A 14,085-nucleotide genomic window follows, 5' to 3' on the forward strand; every position below is an offset into this window, starting at 1 on the left:
CATTTTATTGGGTGTACATTTAGAACAGATATAAAATTTGCGATTAACCGTGAGTTAACTATTGAAGTCATGCAATTAATCACGATAAAATTTTTTAATCACCTGACACCCTTAAGTATGCTTATTTGAGGAGTACTATAAAAGAGCTATGGTTTCCTACCCTTTCTGTTTAATCCTTATTCCTTCCTGTCCAGGTTCACGAACGTAAGTGCGGCGCGGTTCGAGAGCAATACGGTATCCAGCGAGTGGAGGCCATGATGCACACGCTGGACCGCATCAACGCAGACCCTCACATCCTTCCAAACATCACACTCGGATGTGAGATTCGGGACTCCTGTTGGCACTCCGCCGTGGCTCTGGAGCAGAGCATCGAATTTATTCGGGATTCTCTGGTATCCTCCGACGAGGCAGAGGAGTGGGGTGGAGGAAACCCTTGGGGAGGAGGCGGCGGGGGTGCAACCATGAAGTGCGCCGACCCTTCTGCCACGGCCATGCGAGGGAAAAAGCCCATTGTGGGTTTAATCGGGCCAGGATCAAGCTCAGTTGCTATCCAGGTCCAGAATCTTCTACAGCTGTTCAACATACCACAAATTGCCTACTCTGCCACCAGTATGGATCTTAGTGATAAGGTAAGACATTTTTTAAAATAGAATATTTACTCATTTTGGCGCTTGTCCCTAATTGTATCTCTACTTTTGCAGAGTCTTTACAAGTACTTCATGCGGGTGGTGCCGTCAGATGCCCAACAGGCAAGGGCTATGGTGGATATAGTCAAGAGATACAACTGGAGCTATGTGTCTGCCATCAACACTGAAGGTACATTATCTGAATTTGAATTAAACACTCTGTAGCCCAGGTATAGGCAACTTCTGTCCTGCAGCCACTATCCTGCATGTTTTGGATGTTTCCCTGCTCCAACACACCTGATTCAAATGATCATTTGAACAAGGTGTGTTAGAGGAGGGAAACATCTAAAACACAGATTTCAATGTCTGGTCCTCAAGAGCCGCAGTCCTGCATGTTTTGGATTTTTCCCTGCTCCAACACACCTGATTCAAATGATCATTTGAACAAGGTGTGTTAGAGGAGGGAAACATTTAAAGCACAGATCTCGATGTCTGGTCCTAGAGGGCCGCAGTCTTGCATGTTTTGGATGTTTCCCTGCTCCAACACACCTGATTCAAATGATCATTGTAACGAGGTGTGTTAGAGGAGGGAAACATCTAAAACAAAGATTACAATGTCTGGTCCTCGAGGGCCGCAGTCCTGCATGTTTTAGATGTTTCCCTTCTACAACACACCTGATTCAAATGATTATTTGAACCAGATGTGTTACTGGAGGGCAACATCTAAAACACATATTTCAATGTCTGGTCCTCGAGGGCCGCAGTCCTGCATGTTTTAGATGTTTCCCTGCTCCAACACACCTGATTAAAATGATAATTTGAACAAGGTGTGTTAGAAGAGGGAAACATCTAAAACACAGATCTCAATGTCTGGTCCTCGAGTGCCGGAGTCCTGCATGTTTTAGATGTTTCCCTGCTCCAACACACCTGATTCAAATGATCATTTGAACGAGGTGTGTTAGAGGAGGGAAACATTTAAAACACAGATTTCAATGTCTGATTCTCAAAGGCCGCAGTCCTGCATGTTTTAGATGTTTCCCTGCTCCAACACACCTGATTCAAATGATCATTTGAACAAGGTGTGTTAGAGGAGGGAAACATCTAAAACACATATTTCAATGTCTGGTCCTTGAAGGCCGCAGTCCTGCATGTTTTAGATGTTTCCCTGCTCCAACAAACCTGATTCAAATGATCAGCTCATCAGCAAGCTCTGCAGGAGCCTGATAACGATCATGATCATTTGAATCAGGAGTGTTAAAGGAGGGAAATATTTGATTATGATTGGTTAATTAATCACCAGATATAAGAGCATGTGCACAATTATGTAACTACTTTATTAGTGTATATTTTTGCATCATTGCAACAATTTCTGTGTGTGGTTGTATGTCCTCCAGCATTTAGCGCTGGTGCTGTTCAGGCAAGATTGATTCATGGTGCTGTATGGCTTGCAGCCAAACATTTCCGATCAAGTCAGACTATTGATCAGTCAGCCATTTGCCTGATTGGGGCATCTCCAAGAAGTAATATCGGATTTTGTCTGTGATGTGACACATTTTCACAAGTCAAAATGTATTTTATTTATTTTTTTAAATTCTTGACTTGTTTTCTTGAAATGTCATAGATATTCCTCTCATTTAGGTGATGCATCCTGCTTCTGTTAAATACTAGTTATAATATTTAATATTTGAATATTTTGTGATCATGTTTTAAGTAATGAGGTTATTGCCTAACTGTCTAAATTGGTGTCCTCAAATGCCCCTTGTTTGTGATGTTTGAGAGTGGAGTTATTAACTTAAATATTTAAAACCCCCGGACTGCAAGTAGCTTGGAATATTGCTTGCCTCTGAAATGTTTTTCTTTTTTATAGCTTGCATGTGTTTGCTTGATTGGATTCCTGTGTTTAATATGTTGTTTGCGTCTGAGGGGGACTTGTTTTATACATTGTGTGTATGTAGGCCATGTGTCAGTTAGGACAGGCATATCGACCTTGGAATAGATATTCAAGGTCGGCTGTTGCTTTCTGAAATGCAATCAAGGCACAGAGCCAGAGAGGGAGGGTGTGAGAAAGAAGATGGCAAAAAGGGAAAAAAGGAGGGAATTATTCCGGGTGGGGGTAGTGTGGGAAGGAGGGGTTTCTTTGAAACAAGGAAGAGGGAGGAATGGAACATGGAAAAAGCAATGAGACCAGTGTGTGTGTTTGTGAAAGTGTGTGTATGTGTGGTTTACATAAATTGAGTGCTTGGGATAGATAAGAGGGTGTACAGTAACTGCAGACTGGGAATTGAGCTGGGGATTCACACACTCATTAATTTTCAGCATTAGCATGTAGCATATGATTTTGCGATATGCTAGAAGCTTATATGCAAGAAAGTGAGTAATACATTTAGAAATATGAAACAACTGAAGGTTCCATATACAGTACATATACTGTACATATGACAATGATTTACAATACAGTATTTTCTTTTATATCACCCTATCCTATATCCTTCTAACAGTACATTTAATAAAATAGATGTGTCAGCAAGCCAAACACGACACAACAAATTGTCTGATTTACTCGAGTCCAGCAGTTCCAAAAAGTGTGGTCCAAGTACTAGTACCTAGCGGTATCTTGTCTCTAATGGTATGCAAAATAATCACTGATTTAAATGATCAAACTGTTCAGAATGTTACAGTGGGTTTAACGTAAAAAAATATATATTACGGTACATTTATTAAGTACAATTCAGTTGTATTTAACTTTTAAGCACAATATATTTGCACTTACAGTGAACCCCCCGCTATATGCAGGGGATAGCGACAATGCCAGCCTGCAAAATTGACGGTCATTGAAATTGTACTGACGGGAAAAAAAAAGCTATATTTTTTGGGAAATATTCTTTGAATAAGCGGGGAATAGGGATATACAAATACTTAAAAAATATTGAAAAATAACCCAGGAATAGTAATGAATCGTGAGTGTGGAAGGAACTACTCTAATCTTACAGAGCTGTTTGTTAAAAAAATATTTGTGTACAATTTTGAATTTAACTTTTATGTACATTGTATTTTATGTTCAATACCATTTTCTTCAGACTGATAACATTACGAGTATTCAAGTCTTGAGTAGTCCCCGATACCACTTTTGATACATACAATTTACCTCCAAAACAATGGCAGATAATTTTAAAGAAAGACCTATATATCCCAATGTATAATTTTCCTAAGATTTGCATGAAATTAATGTCAAGTTTCTATTCTTCTAATTTCTCATTTCTAGTTTCTGATCGTAAAATGGCCACAAGAGAAACTAGGCCTGGCATTGGCCCGATACAGACACCTGGTATCGGTAGTCACATATCCCTGCTTACAATAATTTTTAACGTAGTCTTTAGGAAAAAAACAACAACAAAACTCGACTGCACTTGAGGGGTCATGGGAGTTCGCCCCACCAGTCTACCTGTGTTTTGTAGATTTGGAGAAGGCGTTCGACCGTGTCCCTTGGGTAGTCCTCTGGGGGTACTTCGGGAGTGTGGGGTACCAAGCCCCCTAATACGGGCTGTTCGGTCCCTGTACGACCGGTGTCAGAGTTTGGTCCGCATTGCCGGCATTAAGTCGGATTCATTTCCCTTTATCACCGGTTCTGTTCAATACTTTTATGGACAGAATTTCTAGGCGCAGTCAAAGCGTTGAGGAGGTCCGGTTTGGTGGCCTCAGTATAGCATATCTGCGTTTTGCAGATGATGTGGTGCTGTTGGCTTAATCAGGCTGTGATTGTCAACTCTCACTGGAGCGGTTCGCAGCAGAGTGTGAAGCGGTTGGGATGAAGATCAGCACCTCCAAATCCGAGACCGTGGTCCTCAGTCGGAAAAGGGTGGCGTGCTCTCTCCGGGTCAGGGATGAGATCCTGCACCAAGTGGAGGAGTTCAAGGATCTTGGAGTCTTGTTTATGAGAGAGGCGGATCGGTGCAGCGTCTGCAGTGATGCGGAATCAGTATCGGTCCGTTGTAGTGAAGGAGCTGAGTCGAAAGTCAAAGCTCTCAATATACCGGTCGATCTACGTTCCCACCCTCACCTATGGTCACGAGCTGTGGGTCAAGTACAAGATCCCGGATACAAGCGGCCGAAATGAGTTTCCTCCGCAGGGTATCTGTGCTCTCCCTTAGAGATAGGGCGAGAAGCTCGGTCATCCGGCAGGGACTCAGTGTTGCTCCTCCATGTTGAAAGGAACCAGTTGAGGTGGCTCGGGCATCTGGTTCAAATGCCTCCTGCACGCCTCCCTGGAGAGGTGTCCCGGGCATGTCCCACCGGCGGGAGGCCTGGGGACGACCCAGGACACGCTGGAGAGACTATGTCTCTCGGCTGGCCTGGGAACGCCGCTGGAGGGGCTGGTTGAAGTGGCTGGGGAGAGGGAAGTTTGGGCTTCCCTGCTAAAGCTGCTGCCCCCGCGACCCGACCTCGGATAAGTGGTAGAAGATGGATCAATGGATGGAAAAAAAGCTCTGCCTTGCTGGTACATGTAAAAGCAATTTCTTCTAAAAATACTATTTGGTAGGGGTGGGAATCTTTTAATGTCTCATGATTCGATTTGATTCCGATTTTTGGGTCTGAGATTCGATTCAGAATCGATTTTCGATTAAGAACGATTTTTGATTGACAATGATTTGATTGACAATGATTTTTGCTTCAATCTATAGATGTGCAAGGAATTGTAATGATCTACTCCAGTCAGACTCGCTTATACTAATTAGCGCGCTACTCGCGGCACTTTTATCACTCAAAAGAACGCTGAAACCCCCCCACACTTTTATTGGAATTACTTGATCGTGACTTTTTCCTTCTACTCTCTAATGTGGCTACAACTTAATAGTGTATTAGACCACGTGGAACCACACTGCCCCTCAGTGGCCAAACCGGGTACAACATGAACAGCTCTCCAAATAAAGGCACACACAGACAAAGCCAAGACAGTATGAAATAATTTAAATAAAATCGATTTTGGGACATTTAAAATCGATTTTTAATCGTACTAAATGAGAATTGCGATTCTTATGAGAATCGATTTTTTGGCACACCCTTACTACTTGGTGTAAAAATTTTAGAACCATTGTTTGTTTGAGTCAAAATGTACTGAGACCAAATCTGACCCATTTATGTTCCATTTCTGTAACCCACATACTTTAATATGCTCATGTTGCCATAGAAACTGGACTTATCAGAATATTTGCTATATTTATTGCTGTTCTATGTGGGACAGCACAATTATGTATCTTCAATAGGTCACCTTTCGATCACATCTTGACAACCTATTCATTCCACTAAGAGTTATCATTTTTCTTCACAAGTGAATTGAGTCTCAATTATTTCTCTTTGTGCTTGGTCAATTTACCTCATTGGGTTTTATTGATATCAAATTTGACACATCACCCAAGTGTGATCCAACAGAAACTGATCGATATCCCCATAAATCAAGTTGTCTGCCTTTTCTCCGCCTCCTGTTTATTGCTGCTTGTTTGTGCTTATTGGCTTTCATTCAGCCACAAAGGGTGATGGAAATGAAATGCGTTGCGTAAAAGATGATACTAATGAATCTAGAGACGCACTGACAGTATCTAGTGTCGATTTTACCCGACACTTAAGCTGTGTAACCTCGGGCTATAGATTAAAAGTGTGCTTTAGTTTCAAGACACTGTCTGTTTAGTAAGTACTCGATTTTAATGATCTTCGGTTGCAGGACTATATAAGCTGTACCTGTTTTAATAACTTATACTACAGTATTATTTATATCATTGTTTTTCTTCAGGAAGATTGACGCTCAGCTGTTACTGTATTAAGGTAAAGCCTGAACTATGAAATATATGAGAGAAAATTCAGATTCTTTGTAAATAGAGTATTTATTGGTCCTTATGACTTTTGATTTGTGTCATATTTGATATATCCGGTCGCAATGCTTTAAATTCGTATATATTTATAATTGTCAAAAATATAATAATTAAACAAACATATCAAACATATTAGTAGTCGATTTATAGGTGTCTCACCTTTGTCAATTGGGGAGATCTTGCAAGGTCGCTGGAAAAGACATCAGCCAGAACCGTATACATATAGAGAGAGTTTGGCCAACTCGGTTTCAGCTGGGTAACAAAATGGCATCACGCTGTGATTAGTCACACTGGGATTGGTCAACTGCTGGTCACATGACAAACGGACACCATCTTGTTACCCTGCTGAAACCGAGTTGGCCAAACTCTCTCTCTATTCGGCTGTGACATCAGATGGGTGATACTGCCCTCTAATGGATTATCCGTGCAATGCATGTGTTAGATCATATACGTCAGGGTTTTAATGGGGGAAAAATATTTTGTTCATGAAACAGAGGTCTCAAAATGGCCTGCATTTATTTATATGATACGTTTGGCTTTATAGGGTTAAAGTTGTGGCATGGTGCAAATGTCATTGAGCCTGTGCGCCTCTATTTTGTCTGAAATCGATGTACATGTAACTCAAGATGTGATGGAGGACGAGCTGCTGGAGGACGATCACGTGTTAACTACATGCTGTTTTGAAGTTTTGAAGCACTGACAGGGGAGAAAGGAGATGAGGGCCGAAGAGTGGCGAGAGTAGCATGTTAAAATGGGCGAATAGCAGGCGAGATGTGACAAGAGGACGAGAGTAGCAATTGAGAGGGATGGATGAAGGAGAGAAGTGGGGAGAGAGCAGGAAGGAAGGACGTCAGCGGAAACCAGACCCAAAAGAATATGTCTCGCTCTTGCAAAAAGGAGACAGTGGGCCTTGAGGAAGTCGCTAAAGTGCAGCTCCTCAGGTACATTATGAATGGGACATTGACAGTTTTAAAGATGACAAACAGTTTCTGACAATAAAAGCCAAGTAATGAGTAAGAATGAGGCATCATTGGAAAATACAGCCTGTAGCAGGAATGGAGTGCACATATGTAGGCAAACGTTGAAAGCCAGAAAGAATTACTGGCAGACTCGGTGAAAAAAGATGTCTCTCACATAAATCCCTGTTGAGACTCCAGTGAAGTAGGTTACAAGCTTTATCGATTCTGATGACTTAAACTCTGCGTGTGTGTGTGTGAGAATGTGTGTGTACGGTAGGATGGTCTGCACCATCTGTCTCCCGCTCTTCTCACTGAGAGACTAATTACAGGAATTTATACTTAGCTCTGACACACTCGTCATTGCCATGGACCCCCCCCCCCACCCCCCCACCCCCAACACATGCCATGATCGGCTGTCTGTTTTTTTTAACCAGACTTTACCCCCCACTATCTCCAGCCTTGTTAGTTATTCACAATTTCATTAACATTCTGTTATTGATCACACACAGTAAGCAAAAGAGCTCATCTCTTTGAGTGATGTTCAGACAACCCTGGTGGAGAGATGGATTTTTGATCCGTTCTTCAATGAGCCCATAAAATGGCGCGATGAAAGGGAACGAAGGAGATTTTAGGGAGGGAAATCCTACCCTCGTCTTTGCCAGTGTGTACAACCTTTCATTTGCATAAATTCCAGGTCACCCACTTTTCTTTGGCAAAGAAACGAGTGCCACGGTGGGGAGACGATTTCTCTGACACAAATGTGAGATTAATGAATTGTGCGATGGCAGACGAGTCAGGGAACTGGGTCGGTACGTCTGTCCCATGCCTTGCAGTCAGTTGTTTTCCCTCCTCCTTGTTCAAATCTTTTTTCTTTTTTTTTGGTCTTTGCAGGCAACTATGGAGAAAGTGGGATGGAAGCGTTCAAGGACATGGCGGCCAAAGAGGGCATTTGCATTGCTCATTCTGGTAAGATAGCAACAGCAAGACAAATAATGTCATCATCTGCACTAACCACACATTGTATTGCGCGTGTGTGATGGTTACTCATAATTTTGAATACTAGACAAAAATATTTTTGTCAACACACATTTTTCACCAGACAAAGACTAGACTAGACAAAAACCCTCATTAGTAAACACAAACTGGGACTAAATCAATACGCATTTTTGTCAACTAATGAAGACGAGACGAAAATGTACTTTACTTAATAAAAACTGGACTAAGATCTAAGGACATTTTAGTTCATGAACAAAAACAAGACAAAAATGATATGATTTTGTAAAATCCTGTCCCTGCTAATCTGTCGCTGTGACACACAGTGACACCCCCCCTTTCAAATCTGCAGCTAGCAAGCGCAACATGCACAACCACATGGGAGACATGAGGCAGATTCACGGTGCAAGGTTAAAAAAAAAAAAGAGTAAATAATAGTTAGAACGTAACATTAATCCAATGTCTATAACGTTCCAACAATAACATTAATCCGACCGCTAACTAATGCTGGCTAATTTACTAGCTCGTAGCATCGAGCCATAGTTTATGAAGAGATGATTTCTGATGAGAACATTTTATGTAAAATAGTTTTAGATTCGAAATAATAATAAATGATAAATAATAAATAATAAATAATAAATAATAAATAATAAATAATAAATAATAAATAATAAATAATAAATAATAAATAATAAATAATAAATAAAGTTTTCTTGGACTAAAATAAAGACTAGAATGCTAGATTTATAGTCGACTTAAAGTTGACTAAAACACGGGATGAGGTTGACTAACTGATATGATGATAACTATGAACAAGCGTTATTGAAACTGGACTAAAACTGAGACCAAATTTAAAAATGTCTGATCAAATTAAAACTACTTACTCATCAAAAATTGAAACTGTAAAGTAGAAAAGCTGACAGAAGGAAAAGCAACGCAGGACACCAAAGAGACTGCATAATGATAAAGGCTGTGCCGGTTTCTGTTGGCCATGTTTTGCTTCAGGCAAAATCTGGAGCAATGCCGGACAGCACAGCTTCGACCGATTGGTGGAAAGGCTGCGGGCTCACCTGCCCAAGGCCAGGGTGGTGGCGTGCTTCTGCGAGGGCATGACTGTCCGCAATATCCTCATGGCTATGCGGCGCCAAGGGATGGTGGGAGAGTTTCTTCTCGTTGGCAGGTCAGTGAGTCGGCTCAATGGATTCTTGGTTGAGATTCATTTAAAAAGATGACTATGAAGTGATCAAATGTTGACTAAAAAAAAGATGGCTTGGCTATGATTATTTTATTCAAGCTTTTTAATTGTCTGCAACACTCACCCACTCACACGCAGACAAGCAACAGATGCTTCCGACACACGTGCTGGTATTTAGTGTTAAATACTTGTGATTTGTCAATGGTTTTGGATACACGACAGCATAAGGACAGTCATTTTTACACCTTTTAAAGTACATTTATAAAATACTTTTTTATTATTCTTGTCAATTCTGGGAGCATAAACGAGGATTCAGAGTGACAGGAGGAGGTGACCATATAAGGTGTGTGTAGAGTCAGTGATCTTATCTTAGAGCATTAAGATGATTATAAACTTAGAACTCTAGCATTCAATTGTCTAAATTATATAAATCTTATTTTTTTTGAGAATTGGATCTAATAGGCAGTAGAAGCCAGTATATGCATAATGACAATAAGTAAAGTGTGTTTGTAGTTGGGTAAGCTATCCCTTCATTTCATTTATCAATTAACTCAAGTTCATTTTTTAAATGCAATATACTCAGATATTATCCTATGATCAAGTTTTGCTTTTGCTGTCATTTAGAGGCATCGCTCCTATATTTCACATGCAAAAGAAGGAAAAAAAATCATCTGTATATGCATGCCGTGCCAAATCTTTTTTTTTTTTTCCCATCTACGCCACCAACAAAATTCACCGAACAGAGTTGAAGTATTTTCACATGATGGGCATTAAAATATCTACAATATAATGTACATCTACTCTTTTCACAGTGACCTACGCTCAGTAACAAAGACATCGTAACGACATCCTTTCTGTTGTCCTTGCTACCATGATGCTCATTATTACTATCATGCTCACCCTTTCCATCATCATCATCGCCACCATCATCAACTCGGTCATCGTCACCCTGCTGAGTGAGGTAAAGTCTTGGAACATCCTGCATGGGCTATTCCATTCAGACAGTTAGTTCATTGTGTGATCAAAGTAACATAATTTAAACCACATTGGAAAAAAAAAAATACTTAAGAAAGTTATTTTGTAATTCCAAAAGAAGAGGTATTGCACATAAAAATAAATAAATGAATAAAGACAATTTACACTGATGTGAGTATGGAAGACATGAATGGATTTTCTAAATTGTGGTTAAGCACATCTGTTTGACTACAAAATATACTCAACAAAAATATAAACGCAACACTTTTGCTTCAATTTTCAAAGAGATGAACTCAAATATCTAAAACTTCTTCCACATACACAATATCACCATTTTTCTCAAATATTGTTCACAAACCAGTCTAAATCTGTGTTAGTGAGCACTTCTCCTTTGCCGATTTAATCCATCCCACCTCACAGGTTTGACATATCAAGATGCATTTTAGGCCTAGATACACCAATCCAACGTCGGGAGTCAGACAGCGCCGTCTGATCAGTGTATGTGGCGTTTCCAGCAAATTCGACATGTTGAATCGGCGTCGGGCATCGCAGGGGCATTCGATCACTGTGATTGGCTGTTAACTAGCGAATCAGCGCACGGGGCAAGAAGAGCAAGTGACAACGCGGATAAACAGTACTCAACTCAACTTTATGGTTTTTCAGGACAGCACACGTGAATATTAAAGTCCCCCATAAAGAGGATATGATCATATTTCAGCATGATTTCGGCAAGAAGATTTGCAAAGTCGTTTAAAAAGTCCTTTTTGTAATTTGGAGGTCAGTAAATGACGCAGCACAGCACAGTGACAGTTTGGTCGACTTCAAAGAAGGTGGCTTCAAAGCTGTGATCGAGGAGGTAAATAGACATCGTTTACATTTAAATTGTTTTTTGTTTTTTTAAATAGTCGCCGTTCCTCCACCTCGGCCCGACGTCCTCGTAGCGTCCAAGAAAGCACAGCCTGGCGGTAGTAATTCAATCATAGCGGTGGACTCCCTCAAAATAAACGTTTTGTTTTTCAATGACCGCGCATTTAACAGCGCGATCCGTGTGGGAGCTTCAGGGATGCATGGCCCTTCCGTCCGGCGGTCTCGAGGAAGCTCCTTCAGAAGCTGGAGGTCGGCACTGCGTCCAAAACGCGGAGGGCAGCACAACCGAAGCTTTTTGGGTGAACCGACGATCGGTAGCAGCCAGGAGTCGACAGGGTCCAGGATACGCCACAACGGAGTACATCCATGCGTTCGGGAATGAGAAGGCGACGCAGCTTGTTGTTTACCCCGGTGCCGCTGTCAACACCGGTATGAGTTGTTTACGTTTTTATATCCTGTTGTATACCCGTCAAAAGGTTGCCGGTTGCTTTGAGGAATAATGACGACCACCGCGGATGGTACGGAGTTGCGGTGTGTATTTACATCATTTTTCTACGCGACGTGCCGAAGCCTGGGCCGACGCCACAGAGGTAGGCGTCGGTCACATTTGACCGATGTCAGATTGGTGTATCCAGGCCTTTAGACACCATTATTAGTGCACAGGTGTGCCTACAACGGCATTCAGATTTTCTGAAAAAAGCATAAACGTAAGTTTTGCGTTTATATTTTTGTTGAGTGAAATTCTGAGTGTGCTCGCTGGAAATTCTGGAATTGTAATTGAGATGTTTTAGCCTGCTCTTGTACGTTATTACGCCTTCAGCTTTAGTGGCCAATTTGTTTTGGATTAGTTCAGTGTATTAAACGTGTACCTTTGCTAACGTGCATGTCATAATGTGGCTGTAGATTGGAGGTGGTCATGGGTGGATGCTTGGCTCACCGGAGGTCTGTAGAAGGAAATTGTTATTAGCCCAGTTCTGTTGGGCAGACACTCTTTAATGTCGGGATAATTAGATTACCACAAGAGCGCACAGAAGATGATAAAGATAATTATTCACTTACCACTGATCTGATTATACTAAGTGTTTAACACCTCTCGGCATGACTTGCCCATCCAGAGCTTCCAAATTGACCATTAGGATAAATAAGAACATTTTTCAAGCAGATCAGCAGTAATGATTAAAACAACATGTTTGTCCTAGTTTAGCCTTTAGTTTCCTACATGCACGTATTGAAAAATCTGTTTTTGTTTTTGTTCCAATAACACCTCCTGAATATTAATCCTGACTATTTGATACGAGCAAGCATATGATCTGAGCTTTTCAACAGATATATTTTGATGTTCATACAAAAAAAAAAAACCCAATGCAGTCACAAACGTCATTCCATTTACACTTGTCCTATATAGCAATGTAAGGGTCACCCTACCGAACACTGTGAGGCACTCCACAAACATTGCATGACGGATGCATTTCACTCTGAAAGCTTTATATTTTGTATCATTGTGGTTAAAGTTAGGCCAGGGTACATCATATTTTCCTACTTAAAGGTGAAGGCACAGAAAGAAAGACACAGACAGACTTTAAGTTACAGACTTCTGGAGTAGGTACCCGGTTGTATTACTTGCTGCTTTAAGATCCTTTGTGCTCTCAGAAGGCAACAAACCTAAAAATGAACTGTTAACGATAACTGGGACAAATATCTATAGCTAGCTACAGAATCAGTTGAATGGCCTCTTACAGCTGTGGAACGAGAAACATTTGAAAACATCAAGTTCAGATGATTTTACATTTTCAATTTGCTTAGTAACACAGTATGACATATCATACTCCAGTACTGTATATTGGATCTCAAAACTCTTCACATCCCTTACTCGTTAAAACAAATACCACCTGAACCATCCTGAAATGAGTGTTGGGAATGTTAATTTACAAAAAGTAATTCGTTATAGTTACTCACTACACTACTTGCTCAAAAAAGTAACTGTTAGTAATTGAATTACTTCATAATAAAAGGCAAACTAATAACTCATTTACTATAGACGTAAAAAATTTATGTGAACTATTTCTATTAGTTTAACAATTTTTTTATTTCATTAAATTTTTTATGAAAACCTATTTTTTTATTGTACATTAATAACAGATATAAAATTATCATGCGATTAATTATGATTAACCGCCTCTTATTTTTATTTTTTTAAATTAGGCCCGTCAGGCGATTACATTTTTTTTTAAAAATTGTAAATAATCACATGACTTCACTAGTTAACTAACGATTAATCAAAAATTTTCACAAATCTGTTCTAAATGTTTCATACTCTTGTTAGCAAAAGCAGATTGAAAAAAAAAACTAATAGAAATAGCCTTCAATGGCCGTGAATGAGTTAATTAAACTATTTTCAATACTTTAACAACTGGTTTTATATAAAGAATATTTTATATTTTATATTTTATATTTTATATTTTATATTTTATATTTTATATTTTATATTTTATATTTTATATTTTATATTTTATATTTTATATTATTACTGCATTATTGTATTTGTATTTTTTTTTTTAATAGAAGAAATTAAAATGATGTCCAGCCTATATAGGGTGTTTTCATTG

At 39.9% G+C, this 14,085-nt stretch overlaps 2 protein-coding genes across 3 annotated transcripts in view; one reads left to right on the top strand and one right to left on the bottom strand.

The window, feature by feature from the left end:
- The window catches only part of tyr (tyrosinase), a 40,248-nt gene that overhangs the window by 19,776 nt on the left and 6,387 nt on the right, over window positions 1-14,085 (bottom strand). The gene's annotated exons all lie outside the window — the stretch shown is intronic.
- The window catches only part of grm5b (glutamate receptor, metabotropic 5b), a 60,795-nt gene that overhangs the window by 7,542 nt on the left and 39,168 nt on the right, over window positions 1-14,085 (top strand). For both annotated transcript variants that reach the window (XM_077565265.1, XM_077565266.1), the window contains 4 exons: window positions 195-629; window positions 702-816; window positions 8,341-8,415; window positions 9,448-9,622. In XM_077565265.1, the coding sequence (XP_077421391.1) occupies window positions 195-629; window positions 702-816; window positions 8,341-8,415; window positions 9,448-9,622 (800 nt within the window). The remainder of the gene's footprint in view (window positions 1-194; window positions 630-701; window positions 817-8,340; window positions 8,416-9,447; window positions 9,623-14,085) is intronic.

The sequence above is a fragment of the Vanacampus margaritifer genome, chromosome 5 (genome assembly GCF_051991255.1).
Source record: "Vanacampus margaritifer isolate UIUO_Vmar chromosome 5, RoL_Vmar_1.0, whole genome shotgun sequence".
Lineage (NCBI taxonomy): Eukaryota > Metazoa > Chordata > Actinopteri > Syngnathiformes > Syngnathidae > Vanacampus > Vanacampus margaritifer.